Source organism: Somniosus microcephalus, chromosome 2 (genome assembly GCF_052327205.1).
Source record: "Somniosus microcephalus isolate GS21.2 chromosome 2, FLI_Smic_1.0, whole genome shotgun sequence".
In the NCBI taxonomy this organism is placed as follows: Eukaryota; Metazoa; Chordata; class Chondrichthyes; order Squaliformes; family Somniosidae; genus Somniosus; species Somniosus microcephalus.
In genome coordinates this window covers 261,589,450-261,607,327 of record NC_140988.1, presented here as the reverse complement: position 1 = coordinate 261,607,327, position 17,878 = coordinate 261,589,450, and the positions used below count along the sequence as shown (strand labels likewise).

Here is a 17,878-nt window from a genome sequence, read left to right as displayed (position 1 = left end):
CAGGCAAACGATTTACCCTCCTTACCGACCAACGTTCGGTCGCTTTTATGTTTAATAACAAGCTGAGGGGCAAAATCAAGAATGACAAGATCTTGAGGTGGAGAATCGAGCTCTCCACCTACGATTATGATATCTTGTACCGGCCAGGTAAGCTGAACGAACCCCCCGATGCTCTGTCACGAATTACATGCGCCAGCGCGCAAAGTGATAGACTTCAGACCCTCCACAACGACCTCTGCCACCCCGGGGTCACCAGACTTTACCACTTCATTAAGGCCCGCAACCTGCCCTACTCCATCGAGGAGGTCAGGACCATAACCAGGAACTGCCAGACCTGCGCCGAGTGCAAACCGCACTTCTTTAGGCCGGACAGAGCAAGCCTGATCAAGGCCACCCGCCCCTTCGAGCGCCTGAGCATCGACTTTAAGGGGCCCCTCCCGTCCTCTGACCGTAATGTGTACTTCCTCAACATTGTTGATGAGTACTCCCGTTTCCCCTTTGCCTTCCCCTGCCCAGACATGACCAGTACCACGGTCATTAAATGCCTGAACGACCTCTTCGCCTTGTTCGGGTTCCCAAACTATATACATAGTGACCGGGGCTCCTCTTTCATGAGCGAGGAACTCCGTCAGTTCCTACTAGCGAGAGGTATTGCAGCAAGTAGGACCACCAGCTACAACCCCCAAGGGAACGGCCAGGTGGAAAGAGAGAACGCGACGGTATGGAAGGCCGTCCTCTTAGCCTTAAAGTCTAAGGGCCTCCCAACCTCCCGCTGGCAGGAAGTCCTCCCGACAGCGCTGCACTCCATCCGGTCACTACTTTGCACTGCCGTTAACGCCACCCCCCATGAACGAATGTTTGTTTTCCCCAGGAAGTCGACTACGGGAACCACTCTACCAACCTGGCTGACCTCTCCGGGGCCCGTCTTGCTGCGAAAGCACGTGAGGGCCCATAAAACAGACCCCCTGGTCGAAAGGGTGAACCTCCTGCACGCCAACCCCCAGTACGCCTACGTGGCTTACCCAGACGGGCGGGAGGACACTGTCTCCTTACGAGACCTCGCACCCTCGGGCACTCTGGAGACACCACCTTTACCCCCCCCCACCACCCCCCCAATTCCAGCCCAGGTAGACGGCATGCCGGAACCCCACGAGCCTTCGCCGACCACGCAGACACCAGCACTAACACCGGATAATGCAGCACCGCCGCTGCGACGATCGGAGAGGCTTACGAGGCCTCCGGACAGACTGACATACCAGAACTGGTAGTACACTTCACCCCGCCGGACTCAAATCTAAACAAGGGGTGAATGTGGTAAACCACTTTATCGTTACACTATAGTTATCACTGTTGTATTGTTATCACCGTTGTATCACGATACGAGGTCGCCTCTTGTCGCGCTGTTATACCTGGGCTGACCACCTCCGACTCCGCCCATGGCTCCACCTACCTGCCCAGGTATAAAGGTAGTCGACTGGCTGGTATTCCTCCTTGTTGGACCCGATCACCCACGAGGGTGGGCTCTGTTATTTAGTCAATAAAAACCTTTAGTTACGTTCCTAACTCGTCGCCTTTTATTGGACGAATTGATAGGTATATCACCACTTATAACATTGCCCGCCTCCACCCATCACATCTGATCTACCGCTGAAATCCTATACCTGGCTTTGTCACCTCCAGACTCTCTCCTGCCTGGCCTTTCATTCTTCATCCATCCAAAACTCTGTTGCCTGTATCCTATCCCACACCAAGTCCTTGCAGACCTACATTGGCTCACTGTTCCCCAGCAACTCAAATTTAGGATTTTCATCCTTGTGTTTAAACCCCTCCATATCCTTGGCACTCCTTGTCTCTGCAACCACCTCCAGCTGGATAACTACCTCTTTTTCACCCTCCAGTGCTCTTTTCCTCTCACTCCAGACTTTTATGCTACCCATCGTCACACTATTTTCAGTTGTCTGGTTCTTGCTCTGTGGAATTCCCTTCTAACCTCCTCCACCTAGCCCTCCTTTTAAGAGTCCTTAAAACCCACCTCTGACCAAGCTTCACTCATTTCACCTCAGTTTTATTTGGGCATTACTAATATTAAACAAAGTAGAATTGTTTTAATTGTTGAGAAACCTCGATCGTGCAAGACAGCACCAATGGTGAAAAAAGAGAGGGCATGACGAATCAAGAAATAGTTTCTAAAGTACGACTGGTTTCAAGTAGCAAATTTTAAAATCACAGATTTTCTATCTTGTCTGTAAGCTCTATTGGAATTGATTACTGTTCAAGTGAGAGTTTAAAAAAAAAAGTAAGAATCTCCTGTATTTGGCATGCTATTTGTTTTCTGGGTCTTTTTGTCTTGGTAACAAAATCTGAACTAACATTTCTCCGGAGCTTTCCTATACATCACTTGTAATTTATTCCTACTGTTTCCCCAGTGGCATTAATATTAAATTGCATAGCACCGTGTGAGTTAGCATCTAGTTATCTAATGGGAAAGGTGATATTTGCATACTTGCACTGAATGTTCTCTTATGTACCAGTAATACACTAGTTCAAATACTTTTTAAATTATCTTGGATATAAAGTTAAATGATGTGGTTAGACTTGGGTAACCAGGGCCACATAGTTGGATGCTGCATAGTTAATTCTGTTTTATCTTGGTTATAAACATTTTTTTTCCCCCAGAACTAGAATTTGAATTAATCAAAATATATTGTCTCTATTTAGTCATCAGCCCATTAATGCAGTGATATTGTGAGGAAGTTGTCTTTTTTTCTACCCCCCCCCACTTGTTCTGTTTAGGCAAATGAAGTGTATTTTAGCCACATACAGGCTGCATTAATAATTGGCACGTGGCTACAGCAGTCCCTCTAAATTTGTGGCAGTTGTCGCCTTAAATAGGTGTGCATTAGCAGTATGTGATCTGCACTTTCTCAGGCATGGATTAATTATTTACAAGTGCATGTGCTGTGGTGGGGTGTCCGGGGGGTGGGTGGTGGTGGCGGAGGAGTGTGTCTCTGGTTGCTTAGTCTATCTCCCTGTCTCTCAAAATTGAAACTTGTGTGCTTGTTTCATTTTGTTTTAATTGCAAGTCCGAATCGAAGACAGGAAGCTGCAGCCTCCCAAAGCTTTCCGCAGTGGATGAATGTAGGGTTTTTATTAATAAAAGGTTGCTTGCTATTGCCACATGTTTTCACACTCCTGTCAAAGCACTCGTCTGTAACCAGGCAACAGCCAATGAAAATCATGTGAAAATTGTTATTTAGATCTTGTTTAGAGCAATACAATGTAGTGTGAGGTGGGCTGATGGCTCAAAAAGTGTCATTGATATTTAATACTAATTGTATTATTTTCCAGACCTGTATTAAAGATCAAAGTAGAATATCAAATTATTCTAGGTACATATAAATCATTGTCCCTTTTAAAATGCTATAAACTCAAAGCTGCAGAAAGCCACTTTATTGTATGTTATAATTTTAAACCAACTTTGATGTTTTCTACATTTTTGGCTTCACCTTGTAATGACAGGCATTGGACAGTGCCTAATTTGTGAGAACCAAATCAAACTGTTTACACCAGCATCACTGTGATCTGAATAAAAATATACTTTAAAGACCCAGAAGTTTCAAACAATTGAGAATTTACATCTGTAGTCAGTTGGAATATATCTTGAGTGAACTGATTTTTTATAAAAACTTTTAAAACTGTTTAAATTTTTTAAAAGATCTTGATGTAATTCTTGTCAACTATCTTCCAGCTTTGGTTGATTTGGTATTGTCACCTTTGCTGCTGAGAGCCACCTGCTTGTAGACTGCTGACTCCTACCAATACCTGGCAGAAGGTGTCAGAGGACCACCCAGGCTTAACTCTACCTTCTGGTACCCTTCCCATCTGACTTTCAAATCCTTACTCTGCGTGGTTCATTTTGGGAACTGAGCAGAATGAATATCAAATTATGCTGATCCATCAGTGTTGGTGCTTTTTTTTGTGGTTTTCTCATCCTTCTCCCCTGCCATCCTATTCTAGTTGCTAATGTAATGTTTTAAACAGTTGGATTTCTTTTGGTCATCTTCAGTTTATTTTGGTAGAACATCGTACATAATTGCTATTTGAGTAACTGATTTCTAAGCAGGATATTTTTAAAGTTAGTATTCCATTAATGAAGAAACTTTATCTTGAGTTTATTTCAATAGGGAAATGAGAAATGGCAATATTCTAAAATACAGGCCCATCTGTTCTTGATGCAAATTGACCGTGTGACTAGGGACTGTTTCCTCTGATGGATATTTATTTTATTAATGCTGATGAAAGTTCAAGTTTGTAGTCTGTTTTCCAGAATCTTCATGGGCTGTATTTAAAAATTATTCCGAGGTTTTGTTGCCATCATTTTAATTTGCCTGACTGCTTTTGGATCCCTAGGTGCTCTATGGATGTGTATAGTCTTAAATCCCCATTGCAAGCCTGAACAGAAAGCAGGCTGGCTAAAGCAGCTCAAGAAATGGAACTGTGTTGATGTTTGTCCCTGGGAGGATGGAAACCATGGAAATGAGCTGCCCAATTTAACCAATGCTTTGCCTCAGGGTGCAAATGCGAACCAAGGTGAGGATAAAATTAAGAACTTGTTCTTCAGTCAGCTACAATGCAGTAAAACCGTTTTCTAGTTCATGTGCAATTACACGCTTGTTATTGGGGGGTTGGGGGGGAGGAGAATGGAGTGGGGGGGGGGGGGTGAGAGGCTTTATTCATGATGAGACAAACCAAGACTGCTTTCCCTAGAACACAGTAGGTTATGCGGAGATCTGCTAGAAGTGTTCAAAACTATGGAGGGTGGTGATAAAGTAAATAGGGAAATGCACTTTTCACTGGCCAGTGAGTCAGTAACTGAAGGACATAAGTGTAAGGTTATCACCAAAAAGGAACAGTTGGAATAATTTATTTGCACAGTGGGTTGTTAGGACATGGCATGCACTCCCAGAAATGGGGATGGAAGCAGAATCCATCATAAATTTTAAATGCAAAGTGGATAAATATTTGAAAAAGTAAAATTTATATAGGTATGGGGAAAAGGCAGGGGAATGGGACTAAGTGGGTAGCATTTTCAGAGCGGCGGCATAGGTAAGATGGGCTGAATGACCTTCTGTGCTGTAGAATTTACAGTTTTGTACAAATAAACTTTTAACAATAGTATGAAGTAGTCTGTTGTGAATTTGAGCATCACTTGTTATTTTTGGGGTAGGAAGGGCTTTTCACACTCTTTTTCATGTGACCACTTTTATTTGCGTAAAGAGAGACCAATTTGCAGTGGTGCTTGTTTTCAGGTCTGCAACTCTGCACAGTGGCCCCTGCAACTTACTTGTTTGACAGGTATCCCTGTGTCCCATTTTTAATCAATAATTTCACTAGTTGTCAACTTCCATGTTAACTACAAGTCTGATGCAAATAATTCCTCAGGCCTCATGTTTTTATAACTCTGCTGGTGGTTCAGCAAGTTTATCCATTAACCAGCTGAGCGACACAGACCAAGAAGATCCCAGGTTTGATCTCACGGGGCACTGGTAGGGGTGTTGCGACTGTCCTCCATGAACATGGGTGTGGTAGTAGAAAATTGACACTGATTTCATTTCCTGATAGTTATCCAGAAACCCCTGCTGTAAGTGTATTTGTGTACTTATAAGGACTGGGTTGGGCTTGGGCATAATACCCCCTGAAGTTGAATAGCCCCTCAAGGCTGACTCATGAATAGTGACTACTTGGGCAAGTTTAAGAGGGTTCCTGGAGTCTGGGAAATCTATGCCAGCAAGGAGTTGATCTTTTTAGGAGGGACATTGGCAAAGAAAAATCACATCGAGTTTTAAATCAGTTTTTTTAATTATGCATTAATTTACAGTTAGGGTGATTTAAAATACAACTAAGTTACAGGTGAAAATAACTTTATTGAAGATATTTTTAATTTTTAGTTGTAAAGTCTGGAATAAAAATACAATTGTGATGTATGATCGTTGATGAGCTTGGCTTTTGGTTATTATTAGGCTGTGATGTGTGGGAGACCCAGCACTTGGGCAGCCATTTGATTTTCATAGTGTCATGTGTGTAGTGTATGTAACTGTTCTACCTTTAAGAGAACTATTGTATGTAACCGTCCCCCTTTAAGAGAACTATTTTAGGTGTGGCACTATTTGATCTTGGCTGCTGTATACTGTAATACCGACGGTGACCACACCGGTATATAAGTGCTGTGTCAGGATTTATTGGGCAGATTCACCCTGACCTTCGAATAGTAAAGTCCTGTTAAAGTTACTCTTGTAGTCTGTGTATTAATGCAACATAATACCCACAGACTTTACAGTGGCGACGAGTTCGATCTTACCCTGCGGCAACAATACTTCCGAAGCAGTTAACGAGCGTCGAGAAGAGGCACCCGCCCTCGTCGTTCTGCTGAGAGAAAACTCGAGTCTGCAGAGCAAGGAAGAAGGAAGAATTCAGACACGAAGCCTTCCATCAGCAACAAGCACTGATTGTCCCTTCTGCCACGGTGGTGAGTGAGCCGATCAGCACGAGAAGCAAGTCGGCCACGGTGACTGTGAGTAAAGGGAAAATAAAAAAATAAACGGAGGATAAGGGCGGTGAACTCGACCACGGTCGGGGGAAAGGAGCCGGACAGAAGTCGGGCCCAGAGGCGCTGAGACTGGGGCAGCATAGAGCACGGAAGCCGCGGTACAAGCGGGCTGGGAGACGCAACGGCGTCGTGAGACAGCTAGACCGCGACCGGCGAAAAAGGCCGGGCAGCGACAGAGGCCACGAAGCGCTGCGACCAGGATCGTAAGGTGCGGGAAGATATAAAAATAAATAAACCGCGGTGAACTCGGCCGCAGCCGGGGAGGAAAGCACCGGACTGCGAGAGGGCTGGGAGGTGCGATTGGAGTGAAAAAGGCCGGGCAGCGACCGAGGCCACGAAGCGCTGCGACCGGGATCGTAAGGCGCGGGAAGATATAAAAATAAATAAATCGCGGAGAACTCAGCCGCAGCCGGGGAGGAAAGCACCGGACTGCGAGAGGGCTGGGAGGCGCGATTGGAAGCCGCTGAGGGAGAGACAGAGCCCGAGCGAGCGGGAGAGACAGAGCCCGAGTGAGGGAGACTGAGCGAGATCCAGCCCGCGGCTGGAACTGATCGCCGTCAACGGGTTGTCCCCAGCGCCAGTTGCCCTGCCGAGAAAAGGGAACAAAGAACGCACTGAAGCCGACGCGCAGGCTGCGAACCCCGAAAGCCAGCGGTCGTCGCCCGAGGGAAAAAGCTTACCCTCCCGCCAGGAGAAGACAAGCGCGGGAAACCGCCATTTTGCCAGTAGGCGGGGAAGAAGACAAGCGCGGGAAACCGCCATTTTGGGAAAAAAAAAGTTAACGAACAAATTCGTTGTTGTTTCGCAGAAAGATAGTGAGAGATAGTGAAGATGCCTAAGCATGGTAACATCAACAACTTCGATTCCGAGGTGGAAGATTGGGCCACGTACGTGGAACGTATTGAGATATATTGTGAGGCCAATAAAATAGCAGATGATGATAAAGCTCTCACCTTATTAAACGCAATGGGGGCCAAGACATACGGGCTATTGAAGCATCTTCTATCACCAGCTAAACCGGCGGATCAGACTTTCGCTAATATTGTTACTGCCCTGAAGGATCATTTGAACCCCACACCACTGATGTTGGCGGAACGATTCAAATTCTATGCGAGAACACAACGGAAAGAGGAAAGCAACGCGGAATACTTGGTCGAACTGCGTAGACTAGCGAAATACTGCCAGTTTGGGGAAAATCTGACAGAGGCATTGAGAGACAAGTTCGTGTGCGGGTTGTCGAAGGAAGGAACACAAAAGCGTCTGCTCGAAGAGAACGATCTTACACTAGATAGGGCTGTCCTTATTGCAGCATCGCATGAAGCCGCAGCGAGAGGCACAGCGGAAATGCAGCTGAAGGCAGCGGTACTCAGTGTGGATCAAATTACTTCGGGTACATCGAAATGTTATCGTTGTGGGAAGACAACACACGACCAGAACCAATGCTGGTTTAAAAACCAGGAATGTAGAAAATGTGGCAAGCTTGGTCACATAGCTAAGGTATGCCGGTCAGGGAAGAAGACCAACAACAACAAAAAAAAGTCACCGCAGGAAAAGTACAACAAGGTACACAAGGTGGCTGAGAAGAGTTCAGATGAACAGAATTCGGATTCAGACCCAAACGGCCAGGAACTGGGTAGTCTGAGAATTCACAATGTGAGTAAAGAAACCGACCTACAAACTATATGGGTCATGCTAAAAAATAGCCGGAGTCCGAGTGAAAATGGAATTGGACACAGGATCAGCACAACCGGCTATTCTCACATATACCCTTGAGAGATACTAAGTTTGTATTGCAGACATACACGGGGCATAAAGTATACCCCATGGGAAAGATAAGAGTCAAGGTGAGAGACAGGGGCAAAGAACACCCAGGAATGGATTTATATGTACTACCTGAGGGAGGACCACCACTTCTAGGACGGGAGTGGATCAAGAAAATAAACATGGAATGGCACTACCTAAAAGCAATAACGAGTGAGGACTCGGTGCAGACAATCAGCTCCGACTCTGAAACGGATGACGATAAGACCAGCCCAAGTACGAAAGACAAGTCTAAAATGGACTTGCTGACTAAGGTTGGAAAAACGAAGGCATGCATAAATGCTTATGCTCCAGAGGAGAACGAAGTTGCAGAACAGAATTCCACTGAACAACAACAACATAGTTTGACAGCGAATTCTGAGTCTGTCCAGGTTACAGACATATACATTACTGAGGAACACCGAGCTCGAACTCCACTCCATCGCAAATTACGACAGCAATTAGAACAATTGAGTTGCCGTCTCGAGCAAGAGATGAAAGCAATGCAAAAGTTCTTGGACACCGAATGGGAGAATCTGGAAAGACAACAGAAGCAGCTGAGGGAGAAAAGGGAGCAGGAGCACACAAACCGTCTGCACGAGGAGGCCAAACGAATCAAAGCTGATTCGGGTTCTGAAGGTGCGTGCTCTAATCTGGTGGAACATGATGTTCAGCAACTGAAGGCGCTTGTTAGCAGGTTGCAGGCAGAAAAGGCTGAGTTGGTCGACATGACTTCCGAGCTCCTACTGAAGTTGGGTGCAGCATCACCGGACGATTCAATTGTGGAAATTCGAATGGTGGAGGCTGCGGATGATGGCGAAGTAGAAACAGCAAAGGAGCCCCAGGGCAAGGTTATAAACAGCCCTGCAGCTAATGGGAAACGGATGATGGCAGAAGAATTAACAGTCAGCCAACTCCTTCATATGCTGAGGGACAAGACTCTAAAATGGAAAAAACTTGAACACGAGCCTCAATCTTCAAAGAAAATGGGTTCGGAGCTCTCAAAAGTTATTGAAATAGCTGAGGTGGCAACACAGACTGAGAAGACTGCAGCAGAGCAGCCCTTGGATGCCAAAAGTACGCTGACTCGCGTCAATGTAGAACAACGGAATGCTGAAACAGCTACTTCAGTAGAAGGATTGAATAGTCCGATCAATCAATCTCCGAATGAAGTTGAAGTATTGAAATCACAAATGAGGTCATTAGTAAAAGACTTGCAGGAAGCCCAGGAAAAGCAGGATGAAGCTGAACGCATGAAGAAGTCTCTTCAGGAAAGATGTCTGGATTTGGAACAAAAGTTGGCTAACGTCCAGCTGGGTAAGGAGGAAATAGAAGACCCTCTCGCTGGTCTAGCTCAGGACGACACCGAATATTACCATGACCTGTTGAGCGACACTGAATATTACGATGACCTGGTCTGCCCAGCTTGTGCTGAAAACTCCCAAAGTGCCGAAACCATGATGAATCACCTAAAGTCTAAGGAACATCGGGAAAAGGAGGATGAGAGGGAGGAACTGTGCATGCAGCTGGCAGCTGACAGTGGAGCCCAGAGAGTCTCCAGGAAGCAGAAAAGGAAAAGACGAAGCAGAAGACGATGACCATCTGAACCATTATCACCTCTACCAGATCACGCACGTGGTCCCTCCGAACGGAGCCAAATCAGTTGGGAAGTAGAGAAACTTCCCAAGGCAATCTAGCTGTTTGTAAAAGTCAACAATGCTGGTTCAGAAGTGACAGAAGTTCAAGCTGTTAAGTTAGGGAAGGACTATTGGATGAGTCACTCCAGCAACGTGAACCGACTACACCACAAGGAACTGTTTCCCGCAGAGACTGAATCTGTGAACTGTTTTCCGCAGAGACTAAATCTGTGAACTGTTTTCCGCAGAGACTATATCTGTGAACTGTTTTTACATGAAGTGAATATATGTTATGTTTAATGGGGAATAAGTATATTGTAAGCTAAAAAGGGAGGATTGTAGTGTATGTAACTGTTCTACCTTTAAGAGAACTATTGTATGTAACCGTCCCCCTTTAAGAGAACTATTTTAGGTGTGGCACTATTTGATCTTGGCTGCTGTATACTGTAATACCGACGGTGACCACACCGGTATATAAGTGCTGTGTCAGGATTTATTGGGCAGATTCGCCCTGACCTTCGAATAGTAAAGTCCTGTTAAAGTTACTCTTGTAGTCTGTGTATTAATGCAACATAATACCCACAGACTTTACAATGTGAAGTGACATTCATGTAATTATCTTTCACAAACTGTGTAAAGAATTTTACATCCAGTAGAGTCAGGTCTGTGATGTGGTGGACCTCCTGGTACTGTGCAATCTACTCAATTTGCAATACAGTGCAGATTCCACAGTACTAGCAGCTACAGAGAAGCACGCACACGCACACACACACACACTCTTTCCTGATTGCTAGGAAAGCCGGTGTGTACAGGCATAAACAACATAAGCCTGGTCTGCCATTGTTTAGATCATGGCTGATCTATATCTCAACTCCATTTACCCATCGTTGTTCCATATCTCTTGATACCTTTACCTAAAAAAAAATTCTATCTCCATTTTGAAAACTTCAATTGACTCTGCATCCGCAGTTCTTTTGGGGATGCAAGTTCCAGATTTTCACTATCCTTCGTGTGGAAAAAATGCTTCCTAATTCATTTAGTTCTAATTTTAAATTTCTGCCCCCTTGTTCTTGATTTTCCCACCAGAGGAAATAGTTTCTCCATACTCTATTGAATCCCTTTAACATTTTATAGAATTTCATTAGATGGGCTCCATACAACTGAAGAATCGCTTACTCGCTTTTGTAATCCCAACTCTCTTAAGATGAGGGCTAACATTCCAATAGCCTTTTCATTACTCTTTGTACCTGTGTGCCAGATTTTAGTGATTTGTGTACCTGGACACCCAAATCCCTTTGCTCCACCACAGCTCCTAATTTCTCATCCTTAAGAACATATTCTGATTTGTCTTTCTCTGATTCAAAATGGATGACCTCTCACTTCCTCGCATTGAACTCCATCTGCCATAATTTAGCCCACTCACTTAGTCTGTCTATGTCCACTTGTAACTTCCTGCTCCCAGCTACATAACTTTCTGTTCCTCCTAACTTAGATATACAACTTGGTTCTCAACAGAGCTCTTTTGCATTATAGCACCGATGTTAAGGCTGCTATGGTCAGCCATGCTATAAGAAATAACGTTTCTTATAGCGTGTCTCAAAATGTCCCAAACTGCTTCACATACAGTACATGAATTACTTTGTAATGTATGAAAAGTTGGTGGAATTACCTGGCATACACATTTTTTCTGTCTGTGTGTCCATAACACTCTTTGGCACGTATTTCAAGGAGAGGTGAATATACCACAGAATGATTTGCTGGACATTGGGTAGTGTGAGCTGCTGTTTTTATTTTTTTTTAAAACACACACAATTGATGTACCTTTTCAATTCACTGCCAGATACTGCAAACAGGCCTCACCGGACTGTGTTCACACGAGCCATCGAGGCATGTGATCTCCACTGGCAGGACAGCCATTTACAGCACATTATTAGCAGTGACCTCTACACAAACTACTGTTACCACGGCGACAGTGAAAATTCACTGTATGACTCTCACGGGTGGCCCCTATGGCACGGTAAGTGGCTAAACCGGAAAGACATTTGCATGACTTGTCCCTTTGTCCAGTTTCTATGGCATTGGGTAAAAATTGGAGGCCTGGCCATGAATACAGTGCCTGTTTTGAACTGCTGGTTTATAAATATGGAGTTTCTAATTCCTACAAATATTTCTTTGATTCATTGTCAGACAGTTGTCACACAAATGAATGTACTTTTTTCTTTTTTTTAAATTCCTTTTCTCTGCACTTCCTCGGAATTTTAGAGCACGTCCCTACAGCTTGTGCTCGGGTAGATGCGCTGCGATCTCATGGATATCCCAGAGAAGCCTTGAGACTAGCAATAGCGATTGTCAATACACTGAGGCGACAGCAACAAAAACAGCTTGAAATGTTCCAGTCACAGAGGAAAGGTAAGCTGTGGAAAGCTGTAAGTAGCACATTTAGTTCATTTCAAGTGTCCATCTTTCCTGCAACTCCATGTTTGAGTCACAAATGACATCCTACTTGACGGTGACTGTGGTAAACTATCCCTCATCATCCTACTCGACGGCCTTTACATAAGAATATAACATAAGAAATAGGAGCAGGAGTAGGCCAATCGGCCCCTCGAGCCTGCTCCGCCATTCAATAAGATCATGGCTGATCTGATCCTAACCGCCAATCCACTATCCCAGAACCATCTCCTGAATCTAACAGAATTAGACACACGAAATAGAAGCAGGATCAGGCTACACGGCCCCTGGGCCCGCTCCGCTACCCACAGGGCCATGACCGATCCGAACCTAGACTCATGTCCAATTTCCTGCCCGCTCCCCGTAACCTTTAATTCCCTTTACTTCTAGGAAACTGTCTATTTCTGTTTTAAATTTATGTAATGATGTAGCTTCTACAGCTTTTTGGGGCAGCATATTCCATGGACCTACCACCCTCTGAGTGAAGTAGTTCCTCCTCATCTCAGTTTTGAAAGAGCAGCCCCTTATTCTAAGACTATGCCCCCTAGTTCTAGTTTCACCCATCATCGGGAACATCTTCCCCGCATCCACCCGATCCAACCCCTTCACAATCTTATATGTTTCAATAAGATCGCCTCTCATTCTTCTGAACTCCAATGAGTAGAGTCCCAATCTACTCAACCTCTCCTCATATGTCCATCCCCTCATCCCCGGGATTAACCGAGTGAACCTTCTTTGTACTGACTCGAGAGCAAGTATGTCCTTTCTTAAGTATGGACACCAAAACTGTATGCAGTATTCCAGGTGCGGTCTCACCCATACCTTGTACAACTGAAGCAATACCTCCCTATTTTTATATTCTATCCCCCTAGCAATGAAAGCCAACATTCCATTGGCCTTCTTAATCACTTGCTGCACCTGCATACTAACCTTTTGAGTTTCGTGCACCAGGACCCCCAGATCCCTTTGTACTTCAGTACTTTCCAATTTCTTGCCATTAAGATAATAACTTGCTCTACGATTTTTCCTGCCAAAGTGCATAACCTCACACTTTCCAGTATTGTATTCCATCTGCCAAATCTCTGCCCACTTACTTAGCCTGTCTATGTCCCCTTGCAGGTTTTTTATGTCCTCCTCACTCACTACTTTCCCTCCCATCTTAGTATCATCTGCAAACTTTGATATGTTACACTCGGTCCCCTCCTCCAAATCGTTAATATAGATTGTAAAGAGTTGGGGACCCAGCACTGACCCCTGCGGAACACCACTAGTTACTGATTGCCAGTCTGAGAATGAACCATTTATCCCAACTCTCTGCCTTCTGTTAGATAGCCAATCCTCTATCCATGCCAGAATATTACCCCCAATCCCGATTTTGTATCTTAAGCAATAATCTTTTGTGTGGCACCTTGTCAAATGCCTTTTGGAAGTCTAAATACACTACGTCCACTGGTTCCCCTTTATCCACCCTATACGTTACTTCCTCAAAGAACTCCAGCAAATTTGTCAAACATGACTTCCCCTTCATAAAACTATGCTGACTTTGTCCTATTAAATTATGATTATCCAAATGTCCTGTTACTGTCCCCTTAATAATGGACTCCAAATTTTTACCTACCACAGATGTTAGGCTAACTGGTCTATAGTTTCCAGCCTTCTGTCTACTGCCCTTTTTTAAATAAGGGCGTTACATTTGCAGTTTTCCAGTCTGCCGGGACCTTTGCCGATTCCAGGGAGTTTTGGAAAATTATTATCAATGCATCCACAATCCCTACCGCCACTTCCCTCAAGACCCTAGGATGTAAGCCATCAGGTCCAGGTGATTTATCCGCCTTGAGTCCCATTATTTTACCGAGTACCACTTCCTTAGTGATTTTGATCGTGTTTAGCTCCTCCCCCCCTTTAGCCCCCTGTTTGTCCAGTGTTGGGATATTCTTAGTGTCTTCTACTGTAAAGACTGATGTAAAATATTCATTCAGTGCTTTTGCCATCTCCATATTTCCCACCATTAATTTCCTGGTCTCATCCTCTAAGGGACCAACATTTACTTTAGCCACCCTTTTTCTTTTTATATAACTATAAAAACTCTTACTATCTGTTTTTATATTTTTTGCTAATTTACTTTCATAATCTATCTTCCCTTTCTTAATCAATCTTTTTGTTATTTTTTGCTGTCTTTTAAAGTTTTCCCAATCCTCTATCCTCCCACTAGATTTGGCTACCTTATATGCCCTTGTTTTTAGTCGAATACTATCCTTAATTTCTTTACTTAGCCACGGATGTCTGTCTTTTCTTTTACACCCTTTTCTTCTCAGTGGAATATATATTTTTTGGAAGTTGTAAAATAACTCCTTAAATGTACACCACTGATCATGTATCGTCTTACCCTTTAATCTATTTTCCCAATCCACTCTACTCAATTCCGCTCTCATACCTTCATAGTCTCCTTTATTCAAGCTTAGCACGCTTGTTTGAGATCCAACCTTCTCACCCTCTAATTGAATATGGAATTCAACCATGTTATGGTCACTCATTCCAAGGGGATCCTTTACTAGGACATTTTTAATTAATCCCGTCTCGTTACACAGGACCAGATCTAAGGTTGCTTGCCCCCTGGTCGGTTCAGTTACATACTGCTCAAGAAACCCATCCCTAATACACTCAATGAACTCATCCTCAAGGCAGCCCTGCCCAATTTGATTTGTCCAATGAATATGATAGTTAAAATCCCCCATAATTACAGATGTTCCCTTATTACAAGCCTCAACTATTTCCTGATTGATACTCCGTCCAACAGAGTTGCCACTGTTCGGCGGTCTATAGACTACGCCCACTAGTGTTTTTTTCCCCTTATTATTCCTTACCTCCACCCAAACTGTTTCATTATCCAGATCTTTTGACCCAATATCATTTCTCTGTATTACAGTGATTCCTTCCTTTATTAACATAGCCACCCCACCTCCCCTTCCTTCCTGCCTGTCCTTCCTGATCGTTAAATAACCTGGTATGTTTAATTCCCAGGCATTGTCACCCTGCAGCCATGTTTCTGTAATGGCCACAAGATCATACCCATATGTAGTTATTTGTGCCATTAACTCGTCTATTTTGTTACGAATGCAACGTGCATTCAGATAGAGAACTTTCAAAGATGTTTTGTGACACTTAGTTCCTGCTTTTGCCCTTTTTATTACTTTGACACGGTTGACCACACCATCCTCCTCCAACACCTCTCCTCCGTTGTCCAGCTGGGTGGGATTGCCCTCACCTGGTTCCATTCTTATGAACCTGCAGTGGTTCTTTTCCTGCTCCCACACAATTACCTCTGGAGTACATAGAAACATAGAAGATAGGAGCAGGAGTAGGCCATTCGGCCCTTCGAGCCTGCTCCGCCATTCAATGAGATCATGGCTGATCATCCAAATTCAGTACCATGTCCCTGCCTTCTCCCCATATCCCTTGATCCCTTTAGCCTCAAGAAATATATCCAACTCCTTCTTGAATATATTTAATGAACTGGCCTCCACCGCCCTCTGTGGCAGAGAATTCCACAGGTTCATCACTCCCTGGGTGAAGAAAGTCCTCCTAATTTCAGTCCTAAATGGCTTACCCCTTATCCTTAGACTATGACTCCTGGGTCTGGACACCCCGGCCATCAGAAACATCCTTCCTGCATCTAGTCTGTCCAGGCCTGACAGAATTTTATAGGTTTCGATGAGATCCCCTCTCAATCTTCTAAACTCCAGTGAGTATAAGCTCAATCGACACAATCTCTCCTCATACGTCATTCCGCCATCCCAGGTATCAGCCTGGTGAATCTTCGCTGCACTCCTTCCATGGCAAGAACGTCCTTCCTCAGATAAGGTGACCAAAACTGCACACAATACTCAAGGTGCGGTCTCACCAAGGCCCTGTACAACTGCAGCAAGACATCCTTGTTCCTGTACTCAAACCCTCTTGCTACGAAGGCCAACATACCATTTGCCTTCTTAACCGCCTGCTGCACGTGCATGCTTACCTTCAGCGACTGGTGCACAAGAACACCCAGGTCTCTTTGCACTTCCCCTTCTCCCAATCTATTGCCATTCAAAAAATAATCTGCCTTCCTGTTTTTGCCAAAGTGGATAACCTCACATTTATCCACATTATAGTGCATTTGCCATGTTTCTGCCCAATCACCCAACCTGTCCAAATCGTACTGGAGTTTCACGACATCCACCTCACAGCATACCCTCCCACCCAGCTTTGTGTCGTCTGCAAATTTGGAGATATTACGTCCAATTCCCTCGTCCAGATCATTAATATATATTGTGAACAGCTGGGGTCCTAGGACCGATCCTTGCGGTACCCCACTAGTCACTGCCTGCCACTCGGAAAACGACCCGTTTATTCCAACTCTTTGCTTTCTGTCCGCCAACCAGTTCTCTATTCAAGTCAATACCTTGCCCCCAATCCCACGAGCCTTAAATTTGCACGCTAATCTCTTATGCGGGATGTTATCGAAAGCCTTCTGAAAGTCCAAATACACCACATCCACTGGTTCTCCCTTATCTATTTTACCAGTTACATCCTCCAAAAATTCCAGTAGATTAGTCAAGCATGATTTACCTTTTGTAAATCCATGTTGACTTTGACCGATCCTGTCACTGCTTTCCAAGTGCTCTGCTATTACATCTTTTATAATGGACTCTAGCATTTTGCCCACTACCAATGTCAGGCTTACCAGTCTATAATTCCCTGCTTTTTCTCTACCACCTTTTTTTGAATAGTGGGGTAACATTAGCTACCCTCCAATCCATGGGTACTGTGCCAGAGTCTATCGTTCTGGAAGATGACCAGCAATGCATCTACTATTTCTAGGGCCACTTCCTTAAGTACCCTAGGATATAGATTATCAGGCCCTGGGGATTTATCTGCCTTCAGTCCGATCAATTTTCCTAACACCATTTCCCTACAAATACTGATTTCTTTAAGTTCCACCCTTTCATCAGACCCTATGTTCCCCGGCATCTCTGGGAGGTTATTTGTGTCCTCCTTTGTGAAGACAGAACCAAAATATGTATTTAGTTGGTCTGCCATTTCTTTGTTCCCCATTACAAATTCCCCTGATTCTGACTGCAAGGGACATACGCTTGACTTCACCAATCTTTTTCTCTTCACATATCTATAAAAGCTTTTACAGTCAGTTTTTATGTTCCCTGCAAGCTTACTCTCTCATTCTATTTTCCCTTTCTTAATTAATCCCTTTGTCCTCCTTTGTTGAATCCTAAACTGCTCCCAATCCTCAGGATTATTGCTTTTTCTGGCCAATTTATATGTCCTCTCCTTGGATCTTATGCTATCCCTAATTTCCCTTGTTAGCCATGGTTGAGTCACCTTTTTTGTT

At 44.3% G+C, this 17,878-nt stretch overlaps 1 protein-coding gene across 2 annotated transcripts in view; it reads left to right on the top strand.

The window, feature by feature from the left end:
* Positions 1 to 17,878, top strand: part of LOC147123355 (zinc finger SWIM domain-containing protein 6) — a 251,037-nt gene that overhangs the window by 175,858 nt on the left and 57,301 nt on the right. For both annotated transcript variants that reach the window (XM_085971432.1, XM_085971439.1), the window contains exons 5-7: positions 4,411 to 4,590; positions 11,885 to 12,061; positions 12,307 to 12,453. In XM_085971432.1, coding sequence (XP_085827558.1) covers positions 4,411 to 4,590; positions 11,885 to 12,061; positions 12,307 to 12,453 — 504 coding nt within the window. The remainder of the gene's footprint in view (positions 1 to 4,410; positions 4,591 to 11,884; positions 12,062 to 12,306; positions 12,454 to 17,878) is intronic.